General features: G+C 37.0%; 1 protein-coding gene across 3 annotated transcripts in view; it reads right to left on the bottom strand.

Moving 5' to 3' along the window:
* Window positions 1-650: 650 nt before the first annotated feature.
* AZIN1 (antizyme inhibitor 1) overlaps window positions 651-19,285 on the bottom strand; it is a 36,169-nt gene continuing 17,534 nt past the window's right edge. For 2 of the 3 annotated variants that reach the window (XM_070392662.1, XM_070392661.1), the window contains 10 exons: window positions 15,304-15,501; window positions 13,363-13,536; window positions 12,414-12,586; window positions 10,023-10,157; window positions 9,076-9,157; window positions 8,673-8,747; window positions 7,795-7,957; window positions 4,195-4,310; window positions 3,347-3,561; window positions 651-2,946 (listed from right to left, as the gene is read on the bottom strand). In XM_070392662.1, the coding sequence (XP_070248763.1) occupies window positions 2,838-2,946; window positions 3,347-3,561; window positions 4,195-4,310; window positions 7,795-7,957; window positions 8,673-8,747; window positions 9,076-9,157; window positions 10,023-10,157; window positions 12,414-12,586; window positions 13,363-13,536; window positions 15,304-15,405 (1,344 nt within the window). In that variant the 5' untranslated portion in view covers window positions 15,406-15,501 and the 3' untranslated portion in view covers window positions 651-2,837. The remainder of the gene's footprint in view (window positions 2,947-3,346; window positions 3,562-4,194; window positions 4,311-7,794; window positions 7,958-8,672; window positions 8,748-9,075; window positions 9,158-10,022; window positions 10,158-12,413; window positions 12,587-13,362; window positions 13,537-15,303; window positions 15,502-19,285) is intronic. The other variant, XM_070392663.1, reaches the window with a different exon arrangement.

Genomic DNA, 19,285 nt, shown 5'->3' with positions numbered 1-19,285 from the left:
TTTTTGATATTTTATATATTTAAATGCCATTTAACAAAGAAAAATCAACCAAAAAAATGAGTGTCATAGGTTCGCCATGACTGACCTAAACCATACTTCTACTTTGCCTTCAGGTCAGACAAGAATTACCGTAACTTGAATATGGACTTATTTTCTGATTTCATACTTTGAAGCCACTTTGTTGGTCAAGTTGCTAACTAGAGTGAGGAAATTTTAACTCCCCTATTCAAGGGCCAAAAGACTGCACAGTGTGACTTTTTCAACCCAATATTTGCACTGAATGGTATATCATCTGTGCTCGTGTTTACTTGGAATAAGTAGATCAATTTATAAATTATTTCACCTTGTCTAAGTTTAAAATTGTTAGGAGGCTGGTCAATTAATGTGCCTAGAAAATGTGGCTGTAAGTGTATGTGTGTATGTGTGTGTGTGTGTGTATATATATATATATATATATATATATATATATATGTGATTTTATCAAAATCTTCATTGTTCCTTCTGTAATGCCCAGCATCATTTTACCAAATTCAGTTTGTTGCTCTATAATAAAATAAGATTCTGAAATAATGCTCAGCAAGCTAATATCCAAAGCTGATAAGGAATTTTAACTTTCTTTCACAATAGAAGCCATCAAAATAAAACGTAAGGAGGAATAAAAAACATTTTATCTGTGTATTCAGAATCACACACAAGTTACCTTTACAGTTCAATTTACTATATAGAAATCATTTGGGTTTTATAGTCAGTTAAATTCTGAACCGAGATTACAATATTGTAAATTAAAAAAAAGGTTGTTACATTAATTTAGTACTTTTTTAGCATACAAATTGAAATACATAAGTTCAAACTTCAGATTTATGGCAAACAGTCTTCAAATACAATACAGACATTTCTTAAAGTTACCGTATCATTCACATGTGATTTTGCAACTCTGAGCTGTTATACATAGAACAGCTCAATTGACACGCCATGAAGCTCAAGGTTGTATAGTCAAGCCAAAGACTCAAAATTGTAACATCTTTTAAAAGATCTGGCATTTCTGGACCAAAGCACAATATGCAAAAAAAGGTTGGGAACAATTCTTCCTCCTTATTTAGGTTAAAAAAAGTTGCATGGTAGCTTGGAATTTTGCATAAAACCCCGTATTATACCTTGGTAAAGTCCAAGGTATAAGATGACAATGGATTGGGGTCCTAAATTTTTTCATTAGTAGAACCCATAAAATTCAAATGGGCATTAATCAAATCAAAAAATATTAAGCACCTACTGGTTTAAGTGAAATTTATTGAGATTCATGATCAATTTCTTTCCACCTTGAAATCAAGGTGTAAAAACCAGCTATTAAGTGCATTCCAAACTTCTCCTATGTAACACAGGTAGAATTTTCTGTCTGTTGGCACCAAAGTGAAGTCACATTTCCTCTTGGGAGACAGAAATTCTACATCTGAACATAGAGTAAGTTAGGAAAATATGACCCCTGTTGTTTATTTTATTACAATTATGATTCTGAGATCTAGGATTACTAATATACTAGCAGTGAACAATGCAAATTCCTGGCAACAACTGTCAGATAAGTGACCCTAACTCCATTCCCCCCAATCACCATAAAATTTTAGTATGAAAAGAATTAAAAGCAATAACTAAGCTGAACAAATGGGGAAATAAGAAACTAATCGATTGGCTAAATAAAACAAACCCCTAAAGTTTGAAATCACTGCAAACTGAGAAATTGGAAATAGGTGTGATTCCCCCTCAGCCCCTCACAACTCTGAAATTAAATAATATTCCATGCAAGAGTATCAGGTTTCTGGATATAGATGTAGCCCTTCTTCAAGTTTTAGTGTGCTGCAGAGTTTTCTGCAATTTTAATTTTCCTCCCCCCAGGTTATTCAGAGTATTTAATAGAATTGTCCATCTCAGCCAAAAGATTTGTGATTCAAAGATTTACTAAGTTACTCTATGCATTCTATCTATACAGAAACACCTATTATTACAATTGGTTTATGCAGGATTAACATTTTTGGTGTTAAAATTGTTAAACATCATGCTTACTGCACATTAACTCTCCATGATGCATCTGAACTTCACAATGAAACATTTTATTTAAATTACTAGTTAAATAACTGAAATGTACTGAATCAAACTAAATTTAAGTGGGCTATAAAAGAAAATAACCTTCAAAACAGTCCATATACACATCTATTTCAAAACTACCTTTGCTAGCTAGCCCCTTTCCCAAAGTTTTAGCCTGAAAAAACAGTAAAATCTACACAAAATTTTATTGCAATCATACAAGGGTTACATTAGGTCAAATACAACAAATACTATGATGCAATTTTACATTTATTAAACTACAGTTCAAAGCACAAATTTACACTTTCTAAATACACTAAACATATCTAATGAAGTCACACTGGTCTTCCACTGACATCTGATATATCTGGGTGAAAGACATTAACTTTACAAGACTTTAAACACGAATCCTTAGTATAAAAACTGTGTACTTGTATGTAAACGATTTAATGGGGAACCCAATTAATGGGCTTCCATCTCCACTAAGTCATCCATTTTGTTGCATATTTTATTTTAAACGCTTAAGGGGCAGAACAAACTGGTAAGTTTAAATCTGGATACATCATCTAAATTTCCCAATTAACCCCCAATGAATTATAGATGAAAGCTGTTTTTGTCTGGTCCCAAATAGTTATTACTAGTAGTTTGTTTCCAAGAGAATTAACAGAATAAGATTGATTGAATTTTTCCCACACTGGAATGTAGACCAGACAAGCTTAACCTGCAACTTCAGATCTAAAGAAGCGTTCGTTAATGCCTGTTTAAGCTGCAGTGGAAAAACTGTCTTCTTGGCTCAGCTGGATGCAAGAAGGCACAAAGAAGAAGTTCTTCATCGTGTCTGAAGTAATTCCAGCATCTTGCATCTCATACCTACATAAAAGATAATTCAGAATTTATGCAAAGATCACCGAACTACTTAACAGACAATAAAATATCTTTCAATAACCCTTAAAAGATTAATGTTTTGCTATTACTTATAAGTTATGCACTCATCACAAAATTAAAATTAGTGCCCAGCCGGTGTGGCTCAGTGGTTGAGCGTGGACCTCTGAACCAGGAGGTCATGGTTCGATTCCCGGTCAGGGCATATGCCCGGGTTGTGGGCTTGATCCCCAGTGTGGCACGTGCAGGAGGCAGCTGATCAATGACTCTCATCATTGATGTTCCTATCTTTCTCTCCCTCTCAATAAAAATATGTATTTTTTTTTAAAATTAGCAAACATTCTGTCACCTCAAATATCAAATCTGCTTTAAAATAAAAACACCTTACCAATCACTGAATGACATCATGTAATAAATAGCTGGCCTCTGACGATCATTAAAAGCAGATGGTTCATGCAAAGAATCTGCTCCCATGTTATCAAAGATAAGCCAATCTCCCACATTCAGCTCAGGAAGAAGACACTTTTCCACAATGTGATCAAGCTCATCACAGGATGGACCCCAAAGGCTGCTTGTAAACAGAGGCTCATCGTCCTTGTATTTCTGTAGGAAAGAAAAAGTATTTAAAGTGTAAGTTTTCTCTCACGCAGGTTACTGAATCTGGGGGTAGATAAGAGCATTTTTTACTATCTCAGATCCAATGTGCCATGAAAGGCAGGTCTAGAGCCAGGGTCAGTGGTAGTCCTTCATAACTCCATCTAAAGCAGTGGTTCTCAACCTTCCTAATGCCACGACCCTTTAATACAGTTCCTCATGTTGTGGTGACCCCCCAACCATAAAATTATTTTCTTTGCTACTTCGTAAATGTAATTTTGCTAGTTATGAATCGTAATGTAAAATATCTGATATGCAGGATGTATTTTCATTGTTACAAATTGAACATAATTAAAGCATAGTGATGAATCACAAAAACAACAAGTAATTATACATGTGTTTTCCGATGGTCTTAGGCGACCCCTGTGAAAGGGTCGTTTGACCCCCAAAGGGGTCGCGGCCCACAGGTTGAGAACCACTGATCTAAAGCAACAGACTAAAGAAGAATGCAGATCCTCAAAAAAGGGCACTAGTACCTAACCTAAAGTATTTCTTCAAAAACTAGGATACAGCTTTAAAATATCAGCTCAATTTACAAACTGCCAAGTGAGCAGATTTAACATTATTTGTAATAGAACTTGCCTTGTGAACCTCTGGAATGGTATTCAAGTCCTCAGACAGTTTACTTGCAAAAGAACCATAAACACCATCATTCATATAATACACAAAGGCTGGTTCATCACTTCCGGTTTTTTCTACTGAAATAAAGAGGAAAAAATGAAGGTGAATTTACAGTAAAAAGCCTAATAGTTATCATGAAATGCATATCAAATACATTAAAAATTTATAGAACTGACTCCTAGTTTTCACATTAAAAATTTATAGAACGGACTCCTAGTTTTCACATCCTCCCATATAATAAAAGGCTAATATGTAAATTGACCAAACGGCAGAACAACCGGTCCTATGACGTGCACTAACCACCAAGGGACAGATCCTCAACACAGGAGCTACCTCCTGGTGGTCAGTATGCTCCCACAGCGGGAGTGCCACTCAGCCAGAAGCCGGGCTCACAGCTGGCGAGCACAGCAGTGGTGGTGGGAGCGGGCCTAAGCCAAGGGGTCAGGGACTGCAGGAGAGCGCAGGTCAGGCTGAGGAACTCCCCCTCTCCCCTGCACAAATGTCGTGCACCAGGCCTCAAAATATTTAACTTAAAACACCCCTACAGCCTAGCCGGTGTGGCTCAGTGGTTGGGCATAAACCTGGAGGTCCCGGTTGGATTACAGGTCAGAGCACATGCCAGGGTTGTAGGCTAGAACCCCAACAGGGGGCGTGCAGGAGGCAGCCAATCAATGATGTTTCTCTCTCATCAATATTTCTGTCTATCCCTCTTCCTTTCCTCTCTCTCTAAAAGTCAATGTTAAAAAAATAAAAACAACCCACAGATATGTACTGACATAACCTTAAACAAAACTGTTAGCCTAAAAAAAAAAAAAGCATTACACTAAGGAAAATAACCAATGAACATATGAAAAAGTGCTCTACATCATTCATTACCAGGTAAATACAAATTAAAGCTACAATGAGCTATCACCACCACACACTTAATGAATGGATACGATAGGCAATGCAATGCAATGCAATGCAATGCAATAAAAAAAAAATTGCCCTAGCCCAGCCGTGGGCAAACTACGGCCCGCTTGAAAGGAATAAAACTAAAAAAAAAAAAAAAAAGACCGTACCCTTTTATGTAATGATGTTTACTTTGAATTTATATTAGTTCACACAAATACTCCATCCATGCTTTTGTTCCGGCCCTCTGGTCTAGTTTAAGAACCCATTGTGGCCCTCGAGTCAAAGTTTGCCCACCCCTGCCAGTTTGGCTCAGTGAATAGAGCATCGGCCTGGGGACTGTGCCCATGCCCGGTTGCGGGCTCCATTCCTGGTGGGGGGCGTGATTCTCTCTCATCACTGATGTTTCTATCTCTCTCCCTCTCCCTTCCTCTCTGAAATCAATAAAAATATATATTTTAAAAAATCAATAAAAGTGGGGAAACAAGCAGAACCTGCATATAATTTACACTGCCTGAAGGAGGGTAAAATAAGTACCACCACATTGATATTTTTGAAAACATCTATTCTATGACCGAACAACTCTATTCTTAATCATTTACCCAAGTATTAAGATTTGTACAAGAATGTTGTTTTATTCATAATAGCCCAAAACTGAAACTAAATATTCATTAGCAAGAGAATGTATAAACTGTATTCACAGAATATTAGCAATAAACATGAAACAAAATGGTTCAATCAGATATATTATACTGAGCTTTCTTAAACAAAAGAATATATTCTATTATCAGTGGTTGCCAACCAGTAGTCTGCGGACCACTGGTGGTCTGTGTGGTCCAAAAGGTTGGCGACCACTGTGCTATATGATTCCATTTATATGAAGTAAAGGCAGTTCGAATTAATCTATGGCAGCAAAATAATCAGAATAGTGTTTGTCTGGCGAGGGAACATAACTGAGAAAAAGTAATTCTAAGATATGAAAATTATATTTTGAAAGGGATATCACTATATGTCTTCATTAACTCATCAAATAACATACTTAAGATTGTGCTCACTGTATGTAAAAAAAAAAACACCCCAAACCTAAACAGATACTGAGTCTAGTTCAATTTGTCAAACTCGCGGCCCTCAACGAGTATTTTTGCGGCTCAGCCAATATAACGGTAAGAAACGTTTTAATAAAAATTTCATAACCTAATTTTTACAATATCCTATTATGCATAATTATTAATAAAGAACTACATTCGCTAATGACTGATTACTATAATCGTGTTGCATTCATTTCCCTTATGTGCCTTACGCACAGGCACACCATTTCTCTCCACTAATACTAGCAGCTAATATTTTAGCAGCTGATTGCCACATCGTCATTAGTCTTGTACTGACTTCTTTGCTGTGTGCAACAGAAAATATTTCGCTTTTGGAGAACAAGAAAAATAGGTTTACTTGCGTTATGCCTATGAATTTGTGCAGTTATTCAGTGTCTGGTAAGTTAATGTTCAAGAAAAAATATTCATTCTTATTAAAATGTTCTATTATTTTATGTTAACAATGACATTGATTTCAGCCCTTTGTATTCAGCATGTCTCAATTGAAATAAACCTACATTTCTATGAAAATGGAAGCCTTTTTTTTTTTTTGCGGCCCACATAAACTTAAACCTTGTTGATTTGGCTCGTACTAGCCTTTGAGTTTGACACGCTTGGTCTAGTTAATGGCTTGCTGTTGTGCAGTGGTATGGATCGGCTATTCTGGAAACTCCTTCTGTGTGTTCTAGGCTTAAGCAAGTGAGAGAGAGGAATAACGGGAGCGGGTTTCTCGTTGGGAAGGGAGTTACAACAGGGAGAGGTAGAAACCAAATGTGCCCTGTGGTGTATCACACAGCTCTTGATATACAAATATGTTTATTAAGAACTCAAAGGTAAAAAAAAAAAAAGACTACCTCACTCTTGCTTATTTACAGGAAAAAAACTACGGGAAGAAATAAGTCTCCTTAATGTAGAACAGTACCTTCCTACCCATTTTTTAAAAAGTGATACTTTTAGCCCTAGCCAGTTTGGCTCAGTGGATAGGGTGTCAGCCTGTGGACTGAAGGGTCCCAGGTTCGATTCTGGTCGAGGGCACATGCCTGGGGTTGCAGGCTTGATCCCCAGTGGGGGGCATGAAGGAGGCATCCGATCAATGCTTCTCTCTCATCATTGATGTTTCTCTTTCCCTCTCCCTTCCTCTCTGAAATCAATAAAAGTATTTTTTTTTAAATAGTGAATTTTGAAAATAAATAAATGATACTTTTAGACTGTCTAGATTAAAAGGACTCTGTTGGCCTTTGCTATGTAAGCAAGTACGAGGCAGATTCTCCCTGTGACTCATGTGACTAAAAAAAAAAACCCCATAATAAAACACTGCTTCTTAACAAGGGATGAGAATCACCTGGGAGAAGTGTATCTAAAACATGCCTAGCTCAACATCAGCACATGAGAATTGTATTCAGGACGTCTGATGGACATTTTGAAAAGTTCCCTAACTGCCTATAGCTGGCTGAAGACCACCCACCTATATAATCCATAAAATGTCATACAATATAATTACACTATAGTATCTGATAAATTCATGTTCAAAATAACTGGAATTATCTACTAACAGAAGAAAACTATAAACTTTGTAACTTACCTCCAGAGGAAAATTTATCACTTTCAACAACTTTCTTTGCAATGATATTAACTGCAAGTGTAAATGCAGAAGACACGTAATAGCTTCCAGGTTCTGAAATGATCTTAATGCCAGATCCTTCAGGAAAGTAGACATCCAACAAAGGGCTGATAACATGATTCACCTATGGATTTTAAATCCCACATTATGGTTTCAATATTGGATTAGACAATTCAAATTAAGCCACGTTCCTGTCTAGCAAAAAGGGAGCAAAATTTCAAATCGATTTTTAGGTATTATAGAACGTGGAGGAGGACAGAGCAGGAAATTAAGGAGTGACGCACACATGGATAAAATAGCTTAAGTTATCCACGTTGTGAATTTGTACCATCAAGTAGTCTGTAAGAGCACAAAAGAATAGAAATTTTTCTGTGATAAAGTTATTATGACACAGAGGTAAAAAAAGTTTATTTTATTAAACTTATCAAAGTTAGCTAGGTCTTCTCATTGCCTGCTCATTTTCTTAGAATCAAATTTTAAACAGATATTACAGGCTTGCCGTAACCGGTTTGGCTCAGTGGATAGAGCGTCAGCCTGCGGACTGAGGGATCCCGGGTTCAATTCCGGTCAAGGGTATGTGCCTTGGTTGAGGGCACATCCCGAGTGGGGGGTGTGTAGGAGGCGGCTGATCTATGTTTCTCTCTCTCATCGATGTTTCTAACTCTCTATCCCTCTCCCTTCCTCTCTGTGGAAAATCAGTAAAATATATATATATTTTTAAAAAGATATTACAGGCTTTTAGTTCCTGCCACTGTAAAAACCCTAGGCTACTTACTCATCTACCACCTAAGTAGCAAAGAATGAGAGATTATTCCAGTATGTCCACCCACTGAGTTTACCTCTTCCAATTGAAATTCAGTTCCTGTGAAGCCTCCTCCAATGTCTAATATGTTCATTGTGAAGCCAAATTCTCCCTAGAGATGAAAAATAGGGACATTTTGAAAACCCCCTCCCAGGTTGATAAATATCTGTTCTGACATTTAATACAGCAAGTTTTTTGGTTCCTAACAGAAGCAAATTAAATGTTATATATGTTAGCTTCCTGATGTTGTCTGTGCTGTCTTGCAGACAAGTAAATCACTAATTCTTTCACACACTTTAAAAATGAACTGTATGGAACTCTGCTTATAATGTAAAAAAATAAGTACGGTGTGTGTCATAAGTATAACGAGAGTACTTCAGAGATAAAAGTGTCTTTCTAACAACCTGATAAAAATATCAAAATTTAAGGAAAAAACTTACAGCCATGTCAAACACACATCGAGCATCAGATAGAGCATGTACGTATACTTGAGATTCTTTGCAAGCACTTGAAACATGAAATCTGAAAGAAATAAAGTAATAAATTTAAAGCAGTAGCAAATTTTAGAGGTCCTTCCTGTAATTCCTTTCAATTCTCATTCACCATATTGACACAATTAAGTATTTACCTTAACTTTACCAAATAGTTAAAGTATTAAAAGCCCTAACCTCTAATTATCAAGTTACAATACTTAACAATGAGTTATCAGTCATGATTCATGGCTATCAGATTGGGGAAGGGAAGATTTATGCAGATATGGTAGAGTAACAAGTTCCACCAATAAAACTGGGCCACAAAAACCATTAATATGAATGTGTAATTTTATCTGACAAAATATAAAAACATGTCTATTGTGAAATACAAATGAACGTTAACTCAGCTGAATATTACTGACATCTGAACTTGTCAATATTACGTAAGTGACAGATTTAGAAGAGAATACCTAAATGTAATTGAAGTATAATTTTGTACTCTGATTGTGGCAGTGATTACATAAATCTGTTAAAATTCATAGTTTACCCTCAAAAAGTTATTTCCCCTCTATGTTAACTTAAAAAATAAAATTGAGTTGAAATGTGAAAACTCTCAAATATGTCAACATTGTCACCCAAAGTAGCGATTAACACCAATGATTCTTTATTCATCTTTATGAACAATTTTTTAAACTCAGAAAATTGGATGGGAGATAGAAGCACAAAATAATATAAAGAACAAAGCATATTTAGTTTTTTCCTACACTAAGAGGTAAAAAAAGTTATATATATATATATATATAAAATATACAAAACTGGAAGTTGAATCTATGAATTCATACAAATGAAGTCTTAAAGCAATAATCTTAAGACAAAGATTATCACCATAAAATGATTTTAAAACAAATACTCACTTAACCCCAATAATTTGGACATCAAGTTCCTTAGCACATTCCAAGATATGCCTACAGTTCTTCAGGGTAGCGCCAAACTTCATGTTACCCTCTTCATCTCCAGTATTATCTTCTGTTGCAATATGTAGTAAGACCCTAAGAGAAGGGGAAGATGATTGGGGCAGAGTTGGTTTACATCATCATCAGCACATGTGAAGCCTGAAGATTGTAGAAATTTTCATTATGTTGCCAGTGTTCCCAAATCCAGCGACGGATGAATCAAGTGAACCTAGTGAAAAACAATCCTGTATAGAGAAAAAACTAGCAATTAGGGCCTAAAGCATGAAGCTTAAAAGGATGGAATTTGGAAATAGGAAGTTAAGATTCTGTTGTAGCAGCAAGGATAGGTAAGGCTCTGTAATGAAAGACATTACTTTCAAATGAAGTCCATCAGTCCATAAATCCACCTGGAAAGACTAAATTGAATAGCAATGCCATCATTTTTTTCAGTAAAAATGTTAGGGCTTCAAATGTTTCAAATTTCTAAATTATTCTAGCCACTAACTTTCCACCCACTTATTCTGAACATTCCTCCTATTTTTTTTTTTTTTTTTTTTTATTGATTTTTTACAGAGAGGAAGGGAGAGAGATAGAGAGTTAGAAACATCGATGAGAGAGAAACATCGATCAGCTGCCTCCTGCACATCTCCTACTGGGGATGTGCCCGCAACCAAGGTACATGCCCTAGACCGGAATCGAACCCGGGACCCTTCAGTCCACAGGCCGACGCTCTATCCAATGAGCCAAACCAGCTTCGGCATGAACATTCCTCCTATTAACCTCTTATATCTAACAAAAAATTTGGGAAGCTTTCAGTTATTTTATTTGTATAAAAGCTTTTTAAACTACTGACTTAAATTTACTTGGTATTTCCTTTCAAACCATGACAATCTAGATAAAATGATGAGATCTTCAAATGATTACAAAACCACTAAAAACTGCAAATACACAAATACTGTTTTTCCAAGGAAGTTTTGGTGAATGACTGATGAGTGGGCAAGTCTGATAAAAACTAAATTATTCTATGGGTAGAATAAATTCTAGCAAAAATGTACCATTCAGTTTACAATTTAACACAGTAAACATTCCATCCAAATTAGGGCTTATCTTTAGAAGATCATGGAACAGAAACTTTTAGAGACAGTTCTCTAGAAAATTTCCTTTAAAAGCCCAAAGGTTTTTAGGGTAATCAATCCTATCAGGATACCTTTTTCTCAGGATAACATTAACATCACTTAAGAAAATTATAAATATACAAAAAAAATATGGATGATACATTTCCAGGAACATATAACTCATTCAAAGTAAGCAAACATGCCCAGCTCACATGGCTCTAGTTGAGCACTGACCTCTGAACCAGGAGACCATGGTTCGATTTATGGTCAGGGCACATGCCTGGGTTGTGCGGCGTGCAGAAGGCAGCCGACAAGATATTCTCTCATATCATTGATATTTCTACCTCTCTCTCTCCCTATCCCTTCCTCTCTGAAAGCAAAGCAAGCAAGTAATTTTGTGCTAGTACAATATACTTTTAGTATATATTGAATCCCTCTTGAGATTATTTTTGCCTTAAAACTTTTTGCTTTTTAAAAAAATATATATTTCTTTATTGATTTCAGAGAGGAATGGAGAGGGAGGGAGAGAGAAAAACATCAATGATGAGAATCATTGATTGGCTGCCTCCTGCAAGCCCCCCACTGGGGATCGAGCCTGCAACCACGGCATGTGCCCTTGGCCGGAATCGAACCTAGGATCCTTCAGTCCACAGGCTGACGCTCTATCCACTGAGCCAAACCAGCTAGGGCAAAACGTTTTGCTTTTAAAAAGTAAATTTTTTAATTTAAAAGAGTCTTGGAATGCAAAGTAAAAAAAATATTTTATATATATATATATATATATCACACTTCCTGTTCAAATAGAAGTGTCGACTTTAAAGAAATCCCTCAAATCACTAAGGACAACCATTCAAGACCTAAAGCCAAGAGCAGAATATATCCTTAGCTAAATGGAAAAAAGCTGACCAAAATGCATCTTGTTCCTAATATGACATATGTTAGGGTTAATATGGTTATAAAAATATAGCTGTGGCCCTAATTTTTATCCCACCAACCACATCTTCCTTAAGTTAAAGATTATAAATTCATGCCCTAAACTGTCCTTATCTTATCCTAACTCCACTTGAAGGGTCAGAAATAGCCAATAAAACACTAGCATTTTCTATATAGAAATTTTAAATAAGTAATTACAATACACCCCACTGCTCTACATAACTGCCTACTTTTCCCAGGATAAGACAAACCCAAACCCTAAGCAATGAAGATAATCTACCCAGGTACTAAGTTTTACACTTACTTGGCATTTGGATGATTACGTGCAATTTTCTTCAATTCGACTTCACTGTCACATGTCATGATGTTCACTCCAACTTTTGCTGCATACTTTATTTGAGACACTTGCTTGCAAGGACTTATGTAAATGATGTTTTCTGGAGACACACCCAATTCTTGCACTAAAGCCATTTCAGTCTGTAAAAATACATGTTAAATAGTGTCATCTAAAAGGCAAATTTCCCATTCCTTTTCACTCAATTACTACCTTAATATTTTTATTTAGTTTTTGTTAAATTCAAGTTACATGAGGTTAAATTAGTATTACATAATGCCATAGTATATATTCTGGTAATGCTTACTATACTACCCTGTGTTAAAACCTTTTAAAAGGTATAATTACCACCAGAGAAATTTAATTTAGAATATTACTTGTCATCAGAAGTTACTTGGTCTAGCTAGGTCTAGCCTAAGAATGAGGAATAGCCCTAGCTGGTTTGGCTCAGTGGATACAGAGCGTAGGCCTGTGGACTAAAGGAACCTGGGTTCAATTCCAGTCAAGGGCATATGCCCGAGTTGCGGGCTAGATCCCAGTAGGGGATGTGCAGGAGGCAGCCAATCAATGATTATCTCTCATCAGTGACGTTTCTATCTCTCTCTACCTCTCTGAAATCAATAAAAATATATATATGGGGTGGGGGGGAGAGAATATGAACGAGGGAGGAAAAGTGTCAAACATAAAGAAAACTTTTAAAAGTCTCATCTCATTGGAACTTTCCTTTCATTGATAGCACACTTAAAAAGTTGATCAATTCCACTATTAGGCTTCAAATTTAAGTAAGAGTTTTTAAAAAACCTATCCAGAAGTCAAATTTCCTTGAAGTTTTTCTCCAACTGTTGTGGGTAACCAAAAGTCAGAAAATTAATTTTTAAGTGTTGTAGTTTAATGGCAAAATAATGAAAAAAATACTTACTTTACTGGAACAAGCAAATCCAGTTCCAAGAGCCGCCAAAATCTCAAGTACAGCTGGAGTAGAGTTGCACTTTACTGTGTAGAATGGCTTGATCTGAGCCACTACGTTCTGCCACTGACTGTGTTTCTTCACAATCTTCCCAAGATCTCCCACAAAAAATGCATTCTTCCCTGTCTATTATGTTCATGAAAAAAAGAGAAACAGTCACAACTACTGAAAATAGAGTACCACTGAGTAGGAAAGAACTCCCTTTTTCCTCCACAAATGAGCCAAAACATGTATTATTTATACACTACATTTAAGGCTTGTGAAGAATTAAGCTAGACTGAACAAAGGAGAATCTAAACATTCTTTTTTTTTAATCTGACTTTTTGCTTTGCTATATTGTGGCATATAAAATATTCTGTACTTTGATTTAAAAATGTTATAATGACTTTCTATTTCAGAATTGCCTCAATTTTACTTTTTAGGAATAGAGGGGATGGAGATTACCTATTTCCATCCATACTACTGTTTAAAAAGCAAAATTAAATTTAAAATTCCAGAAGTATACTAAATATCAGATAAACCAGAGTAAAAATATCCTTCCTTCAAAAGAAAAGTGCTTTTATTAGGGATTCGGGGAAGATCTGTAATGATTTTAAAGCTGTGCCTACTCCTGGAGTAGAGAGATGATTGTACATGTCAGCCAGAAAATGTTGGTTGGCAGATAAAATAATCTTATTTAGAATATACAACATCCAAATATTGTTTTTGAAAGCCATGAAACCATTACTACTGCTTTCTATTTTTTAAACATAGTTTTGAAAAATATATATACTACTGAAACATGCCAGGAAATAGACATGATGGAAATTATGGGCTATGAGTGGCAGATATGGGACAGTTGTACTGAAATTATCCCATCCTTACAAGACATGCCATTTCTAATGTTCTAAAGCAGATATTTTATTTTTACTTTAACATGGGAAAAAAAGCAATTTTAAGTACCAGCAAGAGAAACAAGATATTCAGTTGTAAACCAACCTTCAGCCATACAATTAAATAAAATCATTAAGAGAGCACAGCTATTTACTAAATGTGGGATATTTGAGACTGTAAACAAGAATGGATGAAAAGAGAATGTCAAAGATCATGAGAGATTAACTGAAGAGTGACTTCGCTATAGAATAGATTGAATAGTATGACAAAGTGTGGCTCCCCCCCAACCCCCCACGAATTTTGATGGCAGGATAAGCCAGAAATAAAGGAACTTTGCTGGGGTGTAGGAAGGTGAGTACATCTATAAAAGTTAAGAGGAGATTAGTTTTTTGGTTTTATTTTTCTCTATTTACCTACCCCTAGAAGAACAAGTTTTTTTCATCCTATTACTAAACACTAGTAACATGAAAACAATTCAACAAATTTGGGGAATATGGGAAATTAGCTCCAATAAAAAAGCAAATTCTATCAGTAAGGTGATAAACAAAAATAATTCTACCAATAAGTACAAAATAAAAATAAATGATCTTAAGTAGTCATGAATATGATTTTGTAGAAGCTGACACTAGGGGCAGTAGAGTGTAAGCATTCAATGTAAATTATCAATTCTCAGTCCACATACACAAGATTATCTGAAATATAAATGAAGACCTAGTCCTGGTCAGTGCGGTTCAGTGGTTATAGCTTGGGCCCTCAGCACCGCAGGATGGAGGATTCAATTCTCAGTCAAGGGCACAGCAGGGAAAGGGCTATCAGGGAGCATGTTTTTTAAAAAATGTGGGCTGGAAAGAAAACCTCATCCCTACTCAAGGGGAACGGGGAGTGTTAAGGCAACCTAGAAAAAAGACAACCTGGAAAAGTTAACATCGGAACAGGTACTTTATTAGGTTAACATCTTGGAAATAAAGCATTGGTATTTTAGAATTCAGAAATTTGAGAAATGTAAGACAGCACACTTACCAGGGTATGTTCATTAACATAGTTATCAATAACATCTCCAAGGTTTGTTCCTTCATCCAACAGGCTAACGAAGTAGTTTGCATCGTCAATAAATCCTTTCATCTCAGCCGTATTCCACAAAGCCGAAAGTCATAAACCAGGAAAAACAAGAGACGGGCCACCAATCCTTATGTCTGGGTCCTTAGAATATGCAACAAACTGTCAAAACATAAGTTATTTAAAAATTTGTATTATTTCAGTAGTTACCTTTGTGTATGAGTTGTCAACGAAAGTGTGCTAAATGCCTAATTTAATGAGGACTCTGTATGATCACTCAACATTTTCAGAAACATCTGAGTGCCAATTTAAAGTGCGTATTTTATATATTTTTATAAAAAGCTCAATATGATGTGAATTTAGAGAAGATAATCCACACATATGCACAATTTATTACAAATCAATATGGTCACCTTATTTACATAAAGTTGCAGACACAATCTGTATTAATCATCATCTTGTTTTGTAGTTCTTCCATAACACAATTTACTAATTTTAAGTAAAAAAAGCTTGTGAATTAGTGAATTAAGTATCTACAGCCAAGAGATTAAAATACTGAGTTTCAATATATTGCCAGCCAGATAATAGAGCATGCTACCAGGTAACTCAAATAAATGTTTTCTAAATAAAATGTTAAGAGCAGATGAAAGTTAAGTAATATGTCAGTGGAAGTGGAGGGTGACGTAAGAGGAAATTTGTTACAGACTGTATAGGTCAGGTTAGCAATATATGTCTCTTATGAGGTGAGCTGATTAACTAGAAGTCTGAAGACCTGGTCCTGACCCTGTCATTTAATAGCTTTGCAATTCTAGGTCATTTTCTCTAAATTTTAGTTAATGATCTTTAACTACTTCCTCAAAAGGTTGTAGTTAGAGCTAAAATTAAGTTGCCAATTGCCAGAAACACAAAAATGCTATCGTAATTCAAAACCAGGTATAAGCTAAGTTCACTGTATGTCCTAAACCATTTACTGGTAACTGATTTTTATTTTATTTATTTATTTAAAAAATATATATTTTATTGATTCCTTACAGAGAGGAAGGGAGAGAGACAGAGAGCTAGAAACATTGATGAGAGAGAAACATCAATCAGCTGCCTCCCGCACACCTCCCACTGGGGATGAGCCTGCAACCCAGGTACATGCCCCTGACCGGAATCGAACCTGGGACCTTTCAGTCCGCAGGCCGACGCTCTATCCACTGAGCCAAACCGGTTTCAGCTGGTAACTGATTTTTAAAAAGGCATCGGAGCCCTGGCTGGGTGGCTCAGCTGTTTGGAGCATTGTCCTGTATACCAAAAGTATACAAAATTTCTAACAATGAGTACAAAATAAAATAAACCATCTTAAGTAGTGGTGAATATGATTCTATAGAAGCTGACACTAGGGGCAGTAGAGTGTAAGCATTCAATATAAATTGATTTCTGGTCAGGGCACATACCTAGATTGCAGGTTGGATCCCAGTCAGGGCACACATGGAAGGGTTCTCTCTCACATCAATGTTTCTGCCCTCATCCCCACTTTTTAAAATCATTAAGATATCCTCAGCTGAAGATTTAAAATATATTTATCGCCCAGCTGGTGTGGCTCAATAGTTGAGCATCAACCCATTTATGAACCAGGTCATGGTTGATTCCCAGTCAGCGCACATGCATGGGTTGTGGGCTCGATCCCCAATGTGGGGGCATGTGGGAGGCAGCCGATGAATGATTCTCTGCCATCATTGATGTTTCTATCTCTTTCCCCCTCTGTCTTCCTCTCTGAAATCAATAAAAATATATACCTTAAAAAAAAAAGGCATCAGACTAAATCCCATCCCTCTCCAAAGAGCTCTTTCCACTACCCCAGACCTCCATTCTCCTTGGGGCAGCATATACTGACATAAACATTTATCTTTTAAGCTGAATTCACTAGTCCTTAGGTTACTTTAGGCAAGGATTTGTGGTTTTTGTTGTTTTTTTTTTTAAATAAATCTTTATTGTTCAGATTATTACAGTTGTTCCCCCTTTTCCCCCCCATAGCTCCTTTCCACCCAGTTCCCACCCCACCCTCTGCCCTTACCCCCCCACTGTCCTCATCCATAGGTGTACGCTTTTTGTCACTGGGTCAAAGGTCATACACATGGAAAATGTAGCTATTTCCATCCTCAACGTGTCCCTGTGCTCGGGAAAGGTCTCTCACGACTTGTTCGTGCTCTACTCAGAAAGGGTGCAGAGCCACATAACGGCTTTTTAAAATAATGTATCCTCTTATGTTTAAAATGAGGATTTCGCTACCAAAACCGAGGAGAAAGCAACACTACAGCTGCTCTCACCCCTCGGGTGATAGTTGTGTGTGGGGCTGCGAGCTGGTTCGAAGGCTGTCGACGAAGCCATCTGGGGGCTCACGCGGTTCCGCTGGCTTCCCAGGGGCCGTCGCAGCCTCGCAGGGGCCATTGCAGCCTCACAAGGGTCGTCGTAGCCTCGCAGGGGGCGTCACAGCCTCGCAGGTGGTTCCTTTTGTGCCACTGGCACAGCTTGGGTGGGGGTGTAAATTGAGAAGGGCAGGGTCTCAGAGAATCACCAGGGCGGAGCAAACAGCAATGGTTGTCATCAGCATTTCCGAGATTCCTTGCCTCTCCATGACTGCGACTCCCAGTGCCGCGCCCCCACAGCAACAATGATCCCTGCGAGCAGCTCCACGAGAAAGCCACCCTCACTCTCCGACCTCCTGCAAGTCAGTCCAGCCTCTCCCCATAGGGGTCTGGGACCTCAGAATCCCGCCCCAAACAAGCTCAGTGGATTTGAGAGCTGGTATCCCCTCCCAATTGAAAAAAAAAACGCGCATCCAGTTGCAGCCCGCCTGGCACGTGCCTCTGTACCTCTGTTCTTGGCGCCTCTGCACCTCCTACTCAGTCTCAATGTGTTTTCTTTCCTTCCAGTTGTAGAACTTCCACTGGGCCAGCTTTCCCATGGTTCTGGATGATGGCTGTTTTGTCTTATAGTTGGTAGTTTCAAATGTTGTTGTGGGAGGCAGCACGCACAGGTCTATACCTTATGCTGCCATCTTGGTTCTCCTCAGATTTGTGTTTTTTTAAACATGAAGTCCACAAATGAAGTTCTTCAGGCAGGATACTACTCATTGTCCTGTACAGATTTCTGGTTGTTCCATTAACAATGGGCATAGACCAGCTCTTGGCAACCTACTTTAAAATTTGCACAGCCTTTCTTGAGTCTTTAACCCATTTTCCTCCCGCCAACCCTGTTCTATCCTAGGTCTTCACCATGGTGATGGCCCTCATCATAGAAGCATACTCCAATGGTTCCCAAAGTGTCAGCTTTCTGGTCGCAATCAAAACAAACTCACCAATAAGCCATAATACCTGTCAAATTTCATGAAATACAAACAATGCTTTGTTTTAAAATTTAAAGCACAAACCACCAAGAAGTCAATTACATTCAGTTTAGGTTATCAGTCGCCAACTGGTGGTCCATGAGGTCCGGAAGGTTGGCGACTGCTGGTTTAGGGCATCAAATCTTTCTGAAATAGTAGAAACTGTAAAGGTGAGAATATTTTTTTTATTTTACCAAGGGAGTTAATAGGGCATATTCACATGAGACCTCATACTTATGCAGTAAAGTCAAATGGTGGCCTGAACATTCTCTAAAATTTGTTATACGAGGACTGGTATAAATCTGTGCCCAGAAAGTAAGACATTGTAGGATTGAGGATACATATTTATTTTCAGCAATGTAACTCTAGCTAGAACATCATTTTAGGGAGATAGTCAACTATGCAGTAAGAGAAACAGAAAATATAAAGGCTACTCATTCAAAAAGTTCAATGGGAAGAAAGGTTTAAGTGTAAGAAGAGTACGGTAGAAACTTCTTGTTAAATTATACCACAAATCTTTCTGGCAAAAAGGCTTTTATTTATTCTAGTAACAACGAAAAATAATTTAACCAAGGT

This window comes from Myotis yumanensis, unplaced genomic scaffold, assembly GCF_028538775.1.
Source record: "Myotis yumanensis isolate MYYU_CA2020_CCGP unplaced genomic scaffold, mMyoYum1.0.hap1 SCAF_15, whole genome shotgun sequence".
NCBI lineage: Eukaryota > Metazoa > Chordata > Mammalia > Chiroptera > Vespertilionidae > Myotis > Myotis yumanensis.
This window is presented reverse-complemented; position numbering and strand designations above follow the sequence as displayed.